Source organism: Taudactylus pleione, unplaced genomic scaffold (genome assembly GCF_031769625.1).
Source record: "Taudactylus pleione unplaced genomic scaffold, aTauple2 ptg000824l, whole genome shotgun sequence".
Taxonomy (NCBI): Eukaryota; Metazoa; Chordata; class Amphibia; order Anura; family Myobatrachidae; genus Taudactylus; species Taudactylus pleione.
Window position 1 is genome coordinate 350,943 of NW_028285226.1, and position 19,193 is coordinate 370,135.

The 19,193-nt window shown below is 47.0% G+C and overlaps 1 protein-coding gene across 3 annotated transcripts in view; it reads right to left on the reverse strand.

Moving 5' to 3' along the window:
• EPS15 (epidermal growth factor receptor pathway substrate 15) overlaps positions 1–19,193 on the reverse strand; it is a 142,879-nt gene that overhangs the window by 117,454 nt on the left and 6,232 nt on the right. For all 3 annotated transcript variants that reach the window (XM_088458304.1, XM_088458303.1, XM_088458305.1), the window contains exon 2: positions 541–582. In XM_088458304.1, the coding sequence (XP_088314430.1) occupies positions 541–582 (42 nt within the window). The remainder of the gene's footprint in view (positions 1–540; positions 583–19,193) is intronic.

The window sequence follows — 19,193 nt, forward strand, 5'->3', positions numbered from 1 at the left end:
TTGTGTGTAGACGCATTTGTATGTGTCCTCTGTGTTCTTTGCCAATTATCACAGTGTTCTCCCTAGGATCAATTTCACTGCACTATTCCCAGCACTATCCTGCCCCAGGGTTTGCGGGTAGAGTCGCTCCGCGCTTAAGTTACTGTGACAAGCATAGTAACAGAGATCCCTCCCTTGTCTTAAAGATCCAGGGCACTGTTCGGAAGGCAGGAACATTGCAGAATGCAATTATATCTGTGTCCAGCCAGCAAGTGAGGAATACAGTATCTGCAAGAGTCTTAAAAATTTTATCTGTGTCCAGTCAGATTACACTGCCCCTACCCAACTATTTCTTAATGCCACCTGGTTGGCAAAATATTCGGTAAAATATTCTTGGGGAGAACACTGCATCAGCGTAGAGCATGTTGTACTGTATGCTCTGTTGCAGGTACACTAGAGTAAAAAATATAGATATTGGCTACAGCTTCCTTTTAACAAGATGAGATTCGGTGGACTTCCAGCGTCTGTCACTCACAGATTCCAACAAACAAGAACACTAACCTGGTGGAAGTACTTCTCATATACAGCATTATTACTTGGGATCTGAAAGAGAAAATGAAACCGTGAGATTGTGTGTAGTACTGGTGGTGACTGGGTAAAGACGAGGGAAAATGAAATGTATCATCAGAGTGGGTAACAGCGGGCACTCGTTTCCATAAACGCAATACGGGAACACAGATGACCGATTTCAGCAAAACTCACCATCAGGTCCAGCTCAATCACCACCCATTTACCAAGGCAAAAATGGAAGACAGTAAATTGTTTTAGTAATACATATTTCATTAGGAATTTGTAAATAATTGTTGTAAGTTTCCATTAAACTGGGAGCATGGAATGGTGCTAAACATTCATACTGGGTGCTCATTCGCACTGGGGAAATATGCATTTAACACTAAACTACAATGCAAAACGTGCCACATTAATTCTTACCTGTCCTCATATTTATGGGCATTGAAAACATGTGAAAAGCACACGATAATAACCCTTATGCTGGCCATACAGTAGCGCGATTTCGGGTCGATTGCACAATTTTAGACCCATCGTACAATACATTGTGTGGAAGTAGTGTAGTATTTAGGCAGGAATACGATCCGATGCGCGCTCCCGCCGCTGTTCTATCGTATCTTATGATCAGACGTGCAGCCCATATTATCTGGCGTAATCGTATGCAGATCGCGTCACGTATTTGTGCATGCGATGCATCATGCGTCCGACCGGCGTCATTTAAATCTATTCTGATCGGATGTTTTCAATGAGCCACGATAGATCCAATCACGACCAGTCGAATAGGGGCGAGTGATCGTACGTCAGATGTACATCGTGTGTCAAAAAAGCACTGAATCGTACGGCCGAGACTGCCAGGGAGTTCAAGGGAAAGCATATGATGAGTCGCATCTTATGCTGGGCTGGTCGTACTAGTGTATGGCCAGCATTACACTTCTCTAAATATCTCATTCAGTTGCATCTTCTCCACCGCCTACTGCTTGATTCATTTACCCTACTGTTTTATTTTACCTGTATTCTTATTGCCGAACAGCAAACAAAAGTGCTCTACAATCAGTCATGGAGACAGACCTAACGGCTTTGCGACTGCCAAACGGTATGCAGTCGGGAAGCTGGAGGATCTAATCCCGACAGCAGGCTTCCCGACTGTAATATCCCGGCAAGGGTCTAAAGATAGGCGTCGATATGCCGACGCCTGTCATTAGACATACGCCGGGAGCCCGACGCCTGGCATTCCGATCGAAGGGACGCCGGGCGCTGAGGGGGGGGAGGATTAGGTTTAGGGTTCCCGGGGGGGACGGGACTTAGTGTTAGGCACCCCCCCAGGAGGTTAGGTTTAGGCTAGGGGAAGGTGGGGTTAGCGTTAGGCACCCCCCGGGGGGGGACTTAGGGTTAGGCACCCCCCGGGGGGGGACTTAGGGTTAGGCACCCCCCGGGGGGGGACTTAGGGTTAGGCACCCCCCGGGGGGGGACTTAGGGTTAGGCACCCCCCGGGGGGGGACTTAGGGTTAGGCACCCCCCCAGGAGGTTAGGTTTAGGCTAGGGGAAGGTGGGGTTAGGGTTAGGCACCCCCCGGGGGGACACTTAGGGTTAGGCACCCCCCGGGGGGACACTTAGGGTTAGGCACCCCCCGGGGGGACACTTAGGGTTAGGCACCCCCCGGGGGGACACTTAGGGTCAGGCACCCCCCGGGGGGACACTTAGGGTCAGGCACCCCCCGGGGGGACACTTAGGGTCAGGCACCCCCCGGGGGGACACTTAGGGTCAGGCACCCCCCGGGGGGACACTTAGGGTCAGGCACCCCCCGGGGGGACACTTAGGGTCAGGCACCCCCCGGGGGGACACTTAGGGTCAGGCACCCCCCGGGGGGACACTTAGGGTCAGGCACCCCCCGGGGGGACACTTAGGGTCAGGCACCCCCCGGGGGGACACTTAGGGTCAGGCACCCCCCGGGGGGACACTTAGGGTCAGGCACCCCCCGGGGGGACACTTAGGGTCAGGCACCCCCCGGGGGGACACTTAGGGTCAGGCACCCCCCGGGGGGGGACTTAGGGTCAGGCACCCCCCGGGGGGGGGACTTAGGGTCAGGCACCCCCCGGGGGGGGACTTAGGGTCAGGCACCCCCCGGGGGGGGACTTAGGGTCAGGCACCCCCCGGGGGGGGACTTAGGGTCAGGCACCCCCCGGGGGGGGACTTAGGGTCAGGCACCCCCCGGGGGGGGACTTAGGGTCAGGCACCCCCCGGGGGGGGGGACTTAGGGTCAGGCACCCCCCGGGGGGGGGACTTAGGGTCAGGCACCCCCCGGGGGGGGACTTAGGGTCAGGCACCCCCCGGGGGGGGACTTAGGGTTAGGCACCCCCCGGGGGGGGACTTAGGGTTAGGCACCCCCCGGGGGGGGACTTAGGGTTAGGCACCCCCCGGGGGGGGACTTAGGGTTAGGCACCCCCCGGGGGGGGACTTAGGGTTAGGCACCCCCCGGGGGGGGACTTAGGGATAGGCACCCCCCGGGGGGGGACTTAGGGTTAGGCACCCCCCGGGGGGGGACTTAGGGTTAGGCACCCCCCGGGGGGGGACTTAGGGTTAGGCACCCCCCGGGGGGGGACTTAGGGTTAGGCACACCCCGGGGGGGGACTTAGGGTTAGGCACCCCCCGGGGGGGGGGACTTAGGGTTAGGCACCCCCCCGGGGGGGGGGACTTAGGGTTAGGCACACCCGGGGGGGGGACTTAGGGTTAGGCACACCCGGGGGGGGGACTTAGGGTTAGGCACACCCGGGGGGGGGACTTAGGGTTAGGCACACCCGGGGGGGGGACTTAGGGTTAGGCACACCCGGGGGGGGGACTTAGGGTTAGGCACACCCGGGGGGGGACTTAGGGTTAGGCACACCCGGGGGGGGACTTAGGGTTAGGCACACCCGGGGGGGGACTTAGGGTTAGGCACACCCGGGGGGGGACTTAGGGTTAGGCACACCCGGGGGGGGACTTAGGGTTAGGCACACCCGGGGGGGGACTTAGGGTTAGGCACTTAGAGGGGGGGGACTTAGGGTTAGGCACTTAGAGGGGGGGGACTTAGGGTTAGGCACTTAGAGGGGGGATTAGGGTTAGGCACAAGGGGGGAGGTTAGGGTTAGGCACAAGGGGGGAGGTTAGGGTTAGGCACCCTAAAGGGGGGTAAGGGGGTAAAATTAGGTTAGTTAGTACTTACCATTAGGACGATCGGGATTTCCTCCTCTGCCGGGATGCTGCTGTCGGGATTCCAACCGCCAGGCATGGGTCCGGTGGTAAATCATACCGATTCCCGACGAACAGCCCCTCCTGGCGCGCCGGGTCCCGTGCAATTCTGCTAGCTTCTGGTGGGGTTTTATCATGTTGCGACTAGGACGCACTAGCAGATTGCGCTGATTCGTGAATCAGCATGTGAAGTGCTACGATGCAGCAGCCAAAGCATTTTACTACGCCTTGTCCCGTATACAGTCTCAGCCGCACACAAATATACAAGAGTTGCATATCAAATGAAACAGCACCGTCTCCTGGTGCATTCTAGTCACATAACATTACGACTTAGGGCTGTATTCAATTAGTTTTGCATCCACAAAAAAGTTCTGCCTACCCGACTTTTCACCTACATCGTGTGTTTTGAGGCGAAAACTTATTGTGCGCGTTCCCGCTTTTCACAGTATTCAATTACAAACCAGGCGAAAACGGCAAGCGGCGAATGCAGAACAGGTGGAAAGTGCTGTCAGAATTGGGGAAATCAGTCTGTACCCCCAAAAAAATGCACTGACATTGGGGATCAATGTAGAAGTGTTCCAATAGCCCTAAAAAAAACTATTTGGGGTGCTGAAGTTGTTTAAAATCCTTGTTTTAGCGTCCTTGCAATAGTGGTGAAGAGTGGCATAAAGCAGTTTTTTTTTTTTTTTTTTTAAATAAGTAGACTTGTCAAATTTGGGGTACTTGAAAATGGGTACTAGCATATTTTAATGTTTTTAAAGTGAAGTTTTACAAAAAGTTAAATTCCTCCTGCATACAAGCACCGAAACACTTGGCCCCTTCTTAGAGCACCCCCAGAACCTTATATCGCTAGTTTTTGAAGTTGTCCTTCCACTTTTTTCATTTTCGCCCCAAATTTCTAAGGCTTTTTTTGGGGTGTTCCTCTCTCTTTTATTTTTTGGGGGGTGAATTGTCGTTTGGGGAGGGGGGGGTGTACCAAGTGCTCTGAGTGGTTTCCCAACATCTGCACCCCAATAAATAGATTTTGCCCTTTTTTTCTCCTGCTATTCTGTGGAGAAAAAAAAAGGTATGGCCTATTTCAGTGCATTGACGTTTCGCATAGGCGAGAATGGACTGGACTTGAATACCGAGTAAAATTTTCAGGTGAAATTTTCGCAAGGAAAAAGTGCGAAAACAGCATTTCGCATCTAATTGAATAAGACCATAAGGCGCATTTCTGGCAAAAAAAAACCCCAAAGAAACGCCAGACGCTAGCAGAGTTGCACGGGACCTGGCGGCTTACTAACGACAGGCATGTCGCGCTGCGTGTACTGAGGATAGACGTAGGAGGACATCTGTATTCAAGGAGTAATACAGGTGTCTTCTACTACCACACACGGAGAACTGTATCACAGTTTACCTGGCCAGGCAGCAGCTGCTCTGTAAGGAATAGATCTGGCTAGTTAAGTCTCCCTGCGACGCCTGCACACATTGCTATTTGCTTCTCACCCTCACTGCTGCTTCTGTACTATGAATGTCCAGCAGCAACAGTCCCCGGGGTTAGGCCACTGGCAGCAGAGGGAGGAGTAATACGCCACCAACAATAGTACTCAATAACATGTTGACCATGTGCATTTGTGTGGTCAATGAACTCTTCCTTATGATAACAGTAGGGGGGCACATTATCCCTCATGTTATCAACTCCACTAATGAAGGTAGCAGAACTTACTAGGTGCATTTATATGAGCACATAAACCAAACTGTCTTTCAACACTGCTCTTCAATTTTTAAGAGTTATAGGGGCAGATTCAATTAGCTGCGAGACTTAACCCAGGAGATAAAACCCTGTTGTAAGTGCCCGAAGCTATTTGATTATTTCCTGCAGTAAGCCTGTGGCTAATGCGCTGTAAGGCATAGCTTGCTCTTTACAGTCACCTACTTCGGACTCGGAGAGCCTGTAGGCATGGCCCTTCTGTATGTAACTCTAAAGAGTTGCATACAGAACAAATGGTGTGCATAGACAAAAAAAAAAAACCCAAAGCCTTCTCTCAGATATTTCCAATTCTAGTAAGTCGATTAAACCCTTGTGTCTAATGATGGATATGCCTCACTCTGTTATACTAGTCAGCTTGTAGTTTTATTACATACTGTGCTTTCACAACGCAGAACTGGACTCCTGCGCTAAAAGCATGGCTTGTGTCATGATTGGGAGAGCAGCATACAGTACATCAGCTATAACCACTAGAACAGTCCCTGCATGGGAGTGCCACACACTGGAAACCAGTTATAAAGTTTCATGGTAGGTGCACGGTTATAGAAATGAACCAGTAGGCTTTTTTTTTTATTTATGGCCACTTTAATCCTGCAGTTTGTTGGCACTGGTTCTAACTTTACCCCTTGACATAGCAATCAGATTCCTTTGTGACGTTCTGATGTCAGAATTACCGGCTTAAACAGGTTGCAGTGAAATCAAATTCTATAATGTAGCGTACGATATGCATTTTACAGAGGGCTATATTTTCACATGCGTTGTAAGCACGCCAAAGGCACAGAAAAGGAATGAGTAGCATGTGGATATAGACCATGTGGAACAATGATTTTTCGTGACACATCCGAACAACATGAATTAATAGTGCATGTAAAATGCATAAGCCTGTGGGTATGTAACCCATAAGGGGCCACGTTGCCCATGGCCAAATTCAAGCTCCCTAGATGGTGCCGGATTTAGGGTAGTATGAATCCATTGTTATGTGGCTGCACGGAGAGCAGATGGGCAGCGCGGTTGCTAATAGGAACGTTTCATTTAATCACGGAGTCAAGTGTTTATACAAAAAAACAAACACAAGATTATTGAATTCAAACCTTAGTGGAGCCTGGGAGAAGCAAAGCACAAACCAGCTGAGAGGGTACAGAGGTACAATTATCTGGGGACATCATACCAGACTTCCTGTAACACGGCATAGGGAAACACCGCCACCAGGAACCCAGTAACGGATGATGGAGCACAATCGGACACATAAAAATGCAAATCTATCTGCTGACATGGGGCAATGGAAAGTACTGAGAACACCATTTATATACAGCTTGATCCAGCCTCCCCCTCTGGAACCTACTCCTCTCAGGCAGTGGAACTGGAACTTGTCCAGTGAGCTGACAACCAGAGCACAGGGGCCAAATGTGTGTCTAAAAACAAAACATGTTTTGCAAGGAATTATGGGCCCACGTTTTTTTTTCATGGAGCTCTGCTATAAAACAAATTTGCTTATAATAGGCAGAGAAATTCTGGCTAGTTTAAAGGGTAACTATAAGAAATAAATACAAATCCTGCGTCATTAATACGATCATGACTATTTTTCTATCTTTTTTTTTTCTTTAGAGGGAGCGAAATATTCTCCCACATAGTAACAAATGTTCCTGCATTCCACCAGGCAGCGTTTCACAGAAATATCTGAAGATCATACTTTCAGTTTTCACAGCTGCCAAAGTTCTGGGAACAAACAGACACACCCAAAGTGTGGGCGGAAAAACAAGAAAAGTGGGTCACAGTAAACATGCAAAAACTCAGCGAGAGGCTGTAATTCCTCATTAGCGTATCTGGCTCTCAGTCACAGTGTCAGGAGGTAAAAGGCTGGAGGTCCTGTGACATTATATGCAGCCTTCAGACAGCTGGGAAAGGGAGCAGATTATTCTATTTAACCCACCCACTTACCATAACAAAACATTACTGCTTTCCAAGATCTGATAGACATAGGTTATGTATGATACATACACAACCATGATTTCAGTGCTATAAACTGGCGGGTCTGGTTCCTTGATTTGGTCAATGGGCGGAATTCAATTGTTTTCGCGGCCCACATCTCCCGTCTAAAGTGACAGGACATCGCGGGCCGCTATACAATTGTCCAAGATTTTCGTGCTGATCGCGCCCATAGAGGTCAGGTTTATCCGCGTATAGCAGCTAAACCCGACCAAAGTGCTGGGCGCGATCGCGAAAAGTGATGTTTGGGCGCCCAAACATGTCACTTTTCGCACATTTCAGCTCTCATCCCCCAGGGGCTGCGAGCTGAAATGTAGCGCTGGCAGCTCATCGTGCCCGACAGGAGCAAGATTTGAATAGCTCCGTCGGGCACGATAGGGGCTGGAAAGAATTGAATTCCACCCATTATTTGTTATAAACTGTAAACAAACTTATTTATCTCCGGTCGGACAAAGGTAACATTTTTTATAGTCTCTAATGTCACCTGTTAGGTGCCTATTTTGGCATCTTAAGAGAGTAAGATCCGGCCGGGGGGGGGGGGGGGGGGGGGGATTTTAGTTTTATTGTGTGCTACTGTATTGTTTTGCCCAATTTGGCTCCGGCTGCACAAAGCAACAATACAAATAAAGGGGGTTGGGTATGAAATCTCGGCAATCGGGATGCCTGCTGTTGAAATGCCATCAGTGACATCCCAATGCTGGGAATCCCGGGTAAGTATGTGAACCCTCCACCCTTCTCCCCCAAACCCTCCCTTCTTGCACCCTAACCCTCCCTGTTAGTGCCTAAACCTAACACCTTGGTGCCCCCCCACCCCCCCCCTGTAATGCCTAACCCTAACAACTGGTCCGCATTAGGGCGTTGTCACACAGTGGGCCTGATTCAGAGCCGGACGCTCTGACCAGATCGCTCGCTCTGAATCAGTGCCCTCCTACCTAAAAATGGAGCGGCCTCCTGGCCGCTCGCATAGCTGTGGGTGGTCTCCTGGCCGCTCACATAGCTGTGGGTGACCACCCACAGCATATGCGAGCGGCCAAAAAGATGGTCGCGATGGTCAAGACCATCGCGACCATCGGGCTTGCAACGAGACCCTGCGGTAGGGTCTCGGTGACTGCAAGCCCTGGAGTGATTTTGGCTCTATCAGAGCCAAAATCACTCCCACTGACATCACTAGTGGTGTCAGTGGAGCCGGACCCAGACGGTAGGCGTTCCCATGGGAACGCCTCCGTCTGGCAGCCACGCCCCCGGCACGCCCACCAAAGGGGGCGTGCTGTCAGTCACCATCGACCGCACGCCCCCTTTGGTGCGAGACCCGGAGCGACAGCTTGGCTGTCGCTGTCCGGGTCTTGCGCATGCGCACGACGGAGCTCCCACTGTCGTGCGCATGCGCATCGGGATAACATCGAACCGCTTGCAAGCGCCCTGCGCTCGCGAGCGGGTCTGAATGACCCCCAGTGTTCAGTGATGGCACGCTGACAGAAACGCGGGCTAAGCAGAGTTGAATGGAAGAGTCAATACAAGTTTCCATATTTATCATTGGCACCAAGTATAGGCAGGTGGCACAGAGTGATGATGACGAGTAGCGAACCAAGTGTGCAGCGGGCTTAAGCTGGGTACACACCAGGTCGAGTAAACCTATCTGACTATTGCCAAGAGCATATACCAGAGGATCCCAAACACGGTTCTCAAGGCTCCCCAACAGTTCAGGTTTTAGAGATATCCATGGTTGAGCACAGGTGACTTAATTAGTACCTCAGTCAATTTGAATTAACCACCTGTGCCCGACCATGGATATCTCGAAAACCTGAACTGTTGGGGAGCCTTGAGGACCGCGTTTGGGAACCTCTGGCATATACACTTACCAATCATCCGCCCGCTGGGTTAGGCCTGACATCACAACTAAGCAGGCATTTAAATTTGCTCACCCAGTTGAGCTGTCAACCACTACCGGGTCCCTACAGCATGTATACGGGTGATTGGCAGGTCGCTAGTACCCACCAGCAGATGCGCCATACATCAAATATATCGGTCATATGCTGTGCTGTATAGCCAAAGCGATTTGTCTGTGAACGACGTCGTTCACAGATATATCGGGGGTACATACCCCCCACTCGCTCCCGATATACTGGCCGATATATCTCACAGTGTGTACCCAGCATTACTATAACATAAATGCACAGGCAGGAACACGGTGGTGTCGTCACAAATTGTACTGACAAAGCCATTCTGCGATAAGAGCTTTCCACATCATCATCAGTATAAAACGCAGTACAAACAAGTCACAGGGTGAAGACTGGAACTCATATAAGGGAAAGTACAGACAATAAAACATTATCAGATGTCTGTGAGCATGATATGTGTCCAGCTGCTTTGTGCTATAAAACATGATGACTGTTTTGAGCCACAAAATGTAATATAGCCAGGTTTACTACAAAGGAAAAAGAATCTTGTGACCTTCTGAAAGCTAAACTTGGAAATGAGCTACAGTAATTGATAGCTCGATAAGTAACTGTTTTAGGCTCCTGGTGGCCCCCTACAGTTTCTGTGTTTTTTTCCCTCTCTACATTTCTCACTGATGACGCCCGATTGGGTCCCAGGATATTGCCGGGGCTACTGCATGTCCACATGAGATCGGACATATACAGAGTTCCTCACCATGGCAGACACTTCATGTGTCATGTTCGGACTGCGTTTGCTCTTGTGCGGTGCTTGATCAGGTGGATCCCAGGAACCAAGATCTCGGGGCCTGAATGCGTCCGCTGTTTATATATGCAGCAGGGTAATGTATTGGTCATAGTGATTTGTTCTGACACGCAGACTATACTGCTGCTGGTGTGAGCAACAGATGCATGCAGGCACCGAGATCCATTATCCAGGTGCCTGCAGTACTTTCAGAGAGATTCAGGGGTCTATTCAGCAACGGTGACGAGGTTGCCCAGAATATTATCGGGCAACATCGTCACAATATTTGATCAATTATGATAAAATAAGCCATGCAGCAATATTTTCAGCAGGGACAGCGGATGCGGTAACACGCTGTCCCTGCGATGTCACAGAAGGGATTGTTTTCGGGATTCTGAAAATAATCCTGCTTGTTCCCTGCGCATGCTCAGTAACGCGCTCGAGAAAAGTCTCCATCCCTGCATGCGGTGACTGTGGAGGGGTAAGTACAGCTTTAGCCTCCGGAAATTGATTGGTATATTTATACAGGCTTTATACATGTATATTTAGGTGCTTCTATATTTAACATTTATATATAAATGTTAAATATAAATTGCACAGAAATATACATGTATACAGGCTAGTATAAAGCCTGTATACACACATCAATCAATTTCAGGAGGTTTAAAAGGCTCTAGAGTGACTTACCTGCCGCCGATTACCGGGAAGCAGGGGCGGAGCTGGGCGGGCTTACAAGATGCTGCAGGGACTTATGGGGAAATTTCCCTCTGTCCCTGCAGTTTTCGGGAAATGTAAGTATTTTCTTTGTAGAACGCCATTCTGAAATGGCGTTATAATAAGGAAATATTTATCGAGTGATTTAACACTTTTTGCTTTGCTGAACAGCAAAAAGTGTTAAAGCACTGTAGAGATCAATGGCCTGATCCCTACAGTGCGGTACTCAGCGAGATGGGAATCAATGAAGATATTTGTGTTATCTTCCCCATTATCGCATTGCTGAATAGGGGAGGCACATAAAAAATACGGAAATCATAGTTTCCGTATTTTATATGTAAAAAAATCATTGCTGAATAGACCCCTCAGTCACGTCACTTCCTCCCTGTGGTATTTACTAATATTGTGGATTATAATACCTGCTCACCTAAGAGTTATATACAGAAACTAGAGTGTAATAACAAATCTTCAAATTTTATTATGTGTAAAACTACATGCACAAGAATATACTATGGTCTTTTAATATTGGTTTTACACATAATAAAATTTGAAGATTTGTTATTACACTCTAGTTTCTGTATATACAGTAATTCTTAGGGAAGCGCCTGATAGGATATTATAACCCCCAATAAGGAAAGTACTGGAGGTTCTTAAAAGGTGTCACATGGCTGATTTTTGCACATTTATTACTGGTAGAAACATTATAGCGAGCAAGTGTTTTTCAGCAACTTAAAATCTTTACAGCATTTTCAAGGACAGAAAAATGTATAGTCACTCACCAGTGTTTATACGAGTTTGGAATAAACACTATATTATCTGCAAGTTCTAAAAACCCTTCTCCCATCATTTCCACCTCCACCTACCTGTCCCACATCATTTCCACCTACCTGTCCGACATCATTTCCACCTACCTGTCCCACATCATTCACACCCCCACATACCTGTCCTACATCATTCACACCTCCACATACCTGTCCTACATCATTCACACCTCCACATACCTGTCCTACATCATTTACACCTCCACATACCTGTCCTACATCATTTACACCTCCACATACTTGTCCTACATCATTTACACCTCCACATACCTGTCCTACATCATTTACACCTCCACATACCTGTCCCACATCATTTTCACCTCCACATACCTGTCCCACATCATTTTCACCTCCACATACATGTACCACATCATATACATCTCCACATACCTGTCCTACATCATTTACACTTCCACATACCTGTCCTACATCATTTACACTTCCACATACCTGTCCTACATCATTTCCACCTACCTGTCCCACATCATTTCCACCTACCTGTCCCACATCATTTCCACCTACCTGTCCCACATCATCACACCCCCACATACCTGTCCTACCTCATTTACACCTCCACATACCTGTCCTACCTCATTCACACCTCCACATACCTGTCCTACATCATTTACACCTCCACATACCTGTCCTACATCATTTATACCTCCACATACCTGTCCTACATCATTTATACCTCCACATACCTGTCTTACATCATTTCCACCTCCACATACCTGTCTTACATCATTTCCACCTCCACATACCTGTCTTACATCATTTCCACCTCCACATACCTGTCTTACATCATTTCCACCTCCACATACCTGTCTTACATCATTTCCACCTCCACATACCTGTCTTACATCATTTCCACCTCCACATACCTGTCTTACATCATTTCCACATCCACATACCTGTCCTACATCATTTACACCGCCACATACCTGTCCTACATCATTTACACCTCCACATACCTGTCCAACATCATTTACACCTCCACATACCTGTCCTACATCATTTACACCTCCACATACCTGTCCTACATCATTTACACCGCCACATACCTGTCCTACATCATTTACACCTCCACATACCTGTCCTACATCATTTACACCTCCACATACCTGTCCTACATCATTTACACCTCCACATACCTGTCCTACATCATTTACACCTCCACATACCTGTCCCACATCATTTACACTTCCACATACATTTACACCTCCATGTACCCATCATTCATTACACCTCCACATACCTGTCTCACATCATTTATACCTCCACATACCTGTCCCAAATCATATACATCTCCACATACCGGTCCTACATCATTTACACCCCCACATACCTGTCCTACATCACTTACACCTCCACATACCTGTCCTACATCATTTACACCTCCACATATCTGTCCTACATCATTTACACCTCCACATACCTGTCCTACATCATTTACACCTCCACATATCTGTCCTACATCATTTACACCTCCACATATCTGTCTCACATCATTTACACCTCCACATACCTGTCCTACATCATTTACACCTCCACATACCTGTCTCACATCATTTACACCCCCACATACCTGTCCTACATCACTTACACCTCCACATACCTGTCCTACATCATTTACACCTCCACATACCTGTCCTACATCATTTACACCTCCACATACATGTCCTGCATAATTTACACCTCCACATACCTCTCCTACATCATTTACACCTCCACATACCTCTCCTACATCATTTACACCTCCACATACCTGTCCTACATCATTTACACCTCCACATACCTGTCCCACATCATTTACACCTCCACATACCTGTCCTACATCATTTACACTTACACATACATTTACACCTCCATGTACCTATCCTTCATTACACCTCCACATACGTGTCCAACATAATTTACACCTCCACAAACCTGTCCCACATCATTTACACCTCCACATACCTGTCTTACATCATTTCCACCTCCACATACCTGTCCCACATCATTTACACTTCCACATACATTTACACCTCCATGTACCTATCCTTCATTACACCTCCACATACGTGTCCAACATAATTTACACCTCCACAAACCTGTCCCACATCATTTACACATCCACACACCTGTCCCACCTTTTATTGATTATTTTAGAGAAATTCACCTGAAAACTAACATGGCTTTATTGTCCAAATTCTGCTATCTAAATAACCCTCCAAGTGCATAATTATTCATTGGGAGGGGTGTACCAGAGGTTTTACACTGTGTTCTAACATTTTTATCTTAAAATAACATTTTCCCTACCTTTTCACCTGCTCAGGGTAGTGCGCACAATAAAAAACAATGCAAGTTTGGAATTAAATGGAAAATGCAATTTGCAGTAAGAGCTCGCTGTGATAACTCGCACCTAATTGAATTGCCCCCATTGTTTCTACTCCTTGGATTACTAGATCGGGTTCCCGGGCACTGAGACCGCTAATGTATGCATGGAATGCACATTCATTTGCATAAGCATTCCATGCATCTGAAGTACTAAAAGCTCTCTAATTGCTTGCTTGACCAGGTTTGGCCAGTTTATTATGCTGCCGTCTGTTGCTATTACTCTCGGACAAAGAAAGGCTTCCGTTTATGTTATTGCCTAGACCTATAGATGGGGGACGAGAAGTGCAGGTAATGTGATGAGCGATGCATAGCCCATAATAATGTGAGTGACAGTAGACAACATTGTGAACAGAATAAAGAAAAGCAGCAAGGCCACAGTCACAGAATCCCTAATGCTGGCCATACACTCTGCAATTATCGGGACGATCCGCCCGATATCGGGGGATCGGCGCGATAATTGCAGCGTGTATGCGGGCGACCGAGGGTTAAATATTGCTCGGTCGGGCATGCTGGATTGTCCAGCATGCCCGTCCGATGCGATATTTACCCAGGAAACTGTCGGCCGCATCGGGCAGTGTATGCCCAGCGCGGCCGACAGACAGACATTTCCTGTGTTCCTTCCTACGGAAGGAACAGGGAAATGTCTCCTCCCCCAGGGGCGGAGCGCGGATGTCGGGCTATACACTGTGAGATTTCTCTCACAGTGTATGCCGGCGACATCTGCGGCTGGCAGGCAGCCAGACATTTTATCTGGCAGTGTATGCCCAGCATAAGTGACACATTGTTTACAAAGCGTTAATAGTAATAAACTGACAAATACATCCTGGAATTGGGTGATATTGCACTGGGAGGCAAACTGAGGCCAGTAACCCGCTGAGCAATTATCTGTGATATATGTTGTGGATGGAGGCTGAGGAATACAGACAGACAGAGGATCTTCTCCTGCTATGATCACTGCAGATAAAAGCAGCAAGTGCAGCAACAGCCTGTGACTGACATCATTGCAGACCTTCACCTTACACACTGTTACCTAACAGATAAAGCACAACAGCAATTTGGAAGAATGTGGAGATGTAACTGAAATGTGTACAACGCTGCATCATCTGTACTTGCAAATAACACATTGAATTGACTTCCCATCAGTATGATTCTGGATTGTGGGAGGAAACCCACACATACACAGAGAGAGCATACAAGCTCCACACATATAGGCTCTTGGATGAGAATTGAACTCATGACCTTAATGCTGTGAGGCAGTAATGCTAACACCATTGTCACTCTTCTGCCCTAATGCTTTATATATATGTGGTAAGTAGAGCTTAAGGTTTGTACACACTGGGCGATAAAGTGAACGACTGAACGATAACAATGTCGTTCAGTCGTTGACTATATCGTCCATTTTTTACATCAAAACGATGAACGATAACGATGATGGGAACGACGTTCCCGTGGGTCGTCCGTCATTGTCGTTCATCGGACAAATATGCAGGCCAACCTGACGATATCGTCAGGCTGCTGCATGTTGGGGAATGGGGGAGAGAGCCGGGCGCTGAATGATATCGTTAATTATATCGTTCAACAGGTGTGCTCAATGTTATGAACGACATTGAGCACATCCTGCCAGGGAAACACTAGACGATATTGCTCAGGAAGCATATCGTCTAGTGTGTATGCTCCTTTGAGGTGCATACACACACACAACGATTTTTTGAACGATTATCGATAACGAAATCGTTTATCGTTCACTTTCTGAGTTAAAACGTTGAACGATTATCGATCATGCGGGTTCACGTTTGTAATTCAGTCAGACTGACCAACCGAACGATTTTCATTAAGGGAATATGCAAAAATCTTTTGTAGTTCAAAAAAAATAGTTCATTACACTCTAAAAAAATCTGACAGGTAATCTTACAGAAAATAGTTCATAAAATCGTTGTGTGTGTATGCAGCTTTAGAGATAACAAACCTCTTTTGCATAACATTTTACCTCTATCTAAACACAGCGGGGTTGACAGGAAGGTCAACAAACTATTCATCCTAAAAAAACATGCACTGTCAGTGGTCCCTGGGGACCGGCTCTGCTTTACACTGATGTGAGTTATTATACAGGACTATAACAGAGCTCCCTCACCTGCTGCTATAATGTACAGTGATTGGGGAAAGCGCTATAGTTACAAAGAGCCCATTAATGCCTCCCAAGCTGGGAATTTTATATAAACCCAACATTCCCCCTTCTTTAGCAAGTCTCAGGGTCCCATCTGCTCCTGCCCCTAACAGCTGGAGTGGCAGAAAAGAGATTTATTTATAAAGAAAGGAGTTTCAGAAACTTCTCACAGGCTGTCCCGGTGCGGAGGGCAGTTCCTCCTGTACACTAAATAATAGCTGGAAATTCTGGTCCTTCCACTCTGCAGAATGCTGGTTATCTTTGGAAACATCATTAGCTGAATCGGCAGCAGCCACTCGGCCAGCATGTAACCCTAGACGTACCAGCTTGTGGGATTTGCTGGCTTGTGGATGGACAGAAGAAGCAGCACAATTCATTGCTGAGACTAATTCAATAATTAATTGGACAAATTAAGGCAATGCACATACTCAGCCATTCAGAGCAATACTTCTCTAGGGCTATAGGATAGATAATATACATTTACTGAAAATTAGGTGAACCTCTATTATAGCTCAGTGCTTACAGTCACTTTGCTTAACTATGCACAGTACAAAGATACGCATTTGCCAGATATAGCATGGCTCTAAAGTACAGGGGCATAAAGTACAGGGGGTGGTGGAGGTGGAGTGTTAAATTCTACCTGAACAGCACATGGCGCCCGCTGGCACCACAAGTTTTGTAATGCCAACACTTCCGTGAGAGGCTATGTGCACCGCAATGCATCGCTTTGAATTGAATTCCCCCCACAATGATGCCAAATACCTACACAATATTTAATGAGCTGTGAGGCTAACGCAGAGTAGTGCGCAATTTGCGGCATTATAAAACCTGCAATTGCAACAATATGCAAAGTTTTCGCATTCTTAGGATGCGTGTCGGTCAGCAACAGTGGTATAAGCACCTGCTTTACTGTTTATCTGCAACAAATACATTCACATATTGCTAAAACCACTCTAACACAGCAGAAACAACCCGTCGAGTGGCTGAAACTCCTTGCTCATAAAAGCATAATAATATATGCCCAAGCGATGTATAAATCCTCAATCAGTGTCAGCGGCGCTATATATCTGACATGCCACATAAACGGGGGAAAAAACTAATCTATATTGGCCTATATGCACAGTGACAAAGGTGTAACGGTACTTCATGCGATTTCAGGGCATGCCCTGGTGAAGATTCAGCCAAATGAAGACAATCTCTTTTGCACAAAGAAAACAACATTAGTTCGCAGTCCGTGCCAAGCACTGAGAGCAGCCAGCAGGACAAAAGCATCTCAGCATCTAGCAACCAAACCATTTCCTGCACTTGGAAGCGGAAAGCAGAAGCCTCGGTGGATAGTTGGTGCAATAGATGAATTCTCATTTAGCACCTTGGTCTACAGAACAACAAACTTCTGTTTTCTGATGGCGGACGGCGAACAGGACAGTGATATTATGCAATTCGTTACAAGCAAGCCAGTCTGCATCTGTAATATCAATATTTATGAATGATTTGATAGCAATAAAAGTACAACAGTGAATGAGATAATGGATAATGAATGCTAGCTACTGACCAACTGCCACCATCTACGCCTAATCCTGGTATCATGCATATGTTTATTTCATTAATATATTCCATGCAAAATACTTTCAATCGTAGCTCAGAAGGATCATAAACTTTATCTGCACAATAATGATAAACTTAGCAATTAGCCAGTCCCCTAAGCCTAGCTAATTGCACACTACAAGTCACCCAGCATGTACACACCCAGGTCTTGACCGGCAGATAGGGAGCAGGCAGTTGGTGAGTGGTATAACGATTCTATTGTAATGCAATGGCTTGTGAAATTATAATAGCACTTAATGACTCGATCATTTCTCCAGCTCATTAATATGAAGCAAAAACAAGACTTCACACACCAAAATAGAACACAGAGTTTTACAGCTGTGTCCTCACACAGACAGTGTCTTTATACTATATGGCTCAAGACGCCCTTTGCGACTGAAGTAGCGCACTGTATTTTTCTATGGATTTTGAATCTTTTTCTGATCGCAGTCAAAAGCCGCTCACAGTGTACCAGAGGTGCTGGGCTGCGAATTAACCCCACAGGGGGGTCTATTTACTAAGCCTTGGATGGAGATAAGGTACCAGCCAATCAGCTCCTAACGGCCATGTCACAGGCTGTGTTTGAAAAATGACAGTTAGGAGCTGGTTGGCTGGCACCTTATCTCCTCCATCCAAGGCTTAGTAAAATAGACCCCAGGAATTGGTATAACACACGTACAGAGTCGCACATGAAGCACAACAGAACTCGGCCTGAGGAAGAGCCGTGGCTGCTGACAAAAGGGACATTATTACAGATTCAGACAGATGTACAAATGTCGCACACTGAACTGATCAGTGTAAGCTAGCAATGTAGTTTTGTCACTAATGGTGCATACACACGATCAGATTTTTTCTTCAGATATGGACGATAACGATTTAAAAATCGTTCAGTCGTTCATATCTGAAGGAAAATCGTTCATATCTGACATGCCTGAACGATGGACGATCAACGATGCGCGTTCCCGTTTGTCAGATAACGATATCTGACATCTGATGGGTTTGCAGTCAGACTTGGACGATTCCATTCATTTTAATGCAGTCAAAAATCGTTCAATCGTTCAAATCGTTCAAAACTTTGGTCAAATCGTCCAAATCGTTTAATCGTTCAGTCGTTCATCTGACAAATCTGACAAGTCTGACAAATCTGACCGTGTGTACGCTCCATTACAGTTGTTTTAATTGGATAGGGTACGGGATTGCTGGCATTCGGGATCACAGTGGTCAGAATCCCCACATCGGCATCCCGACAGGGTTATGATACTGACATTTGTCGGTCGGTATCCTAACCCTCTCCCTCTCCGCACCCTAAACCTAACCCTCCCCCCTTAGCGTCTTACTCTAACCCT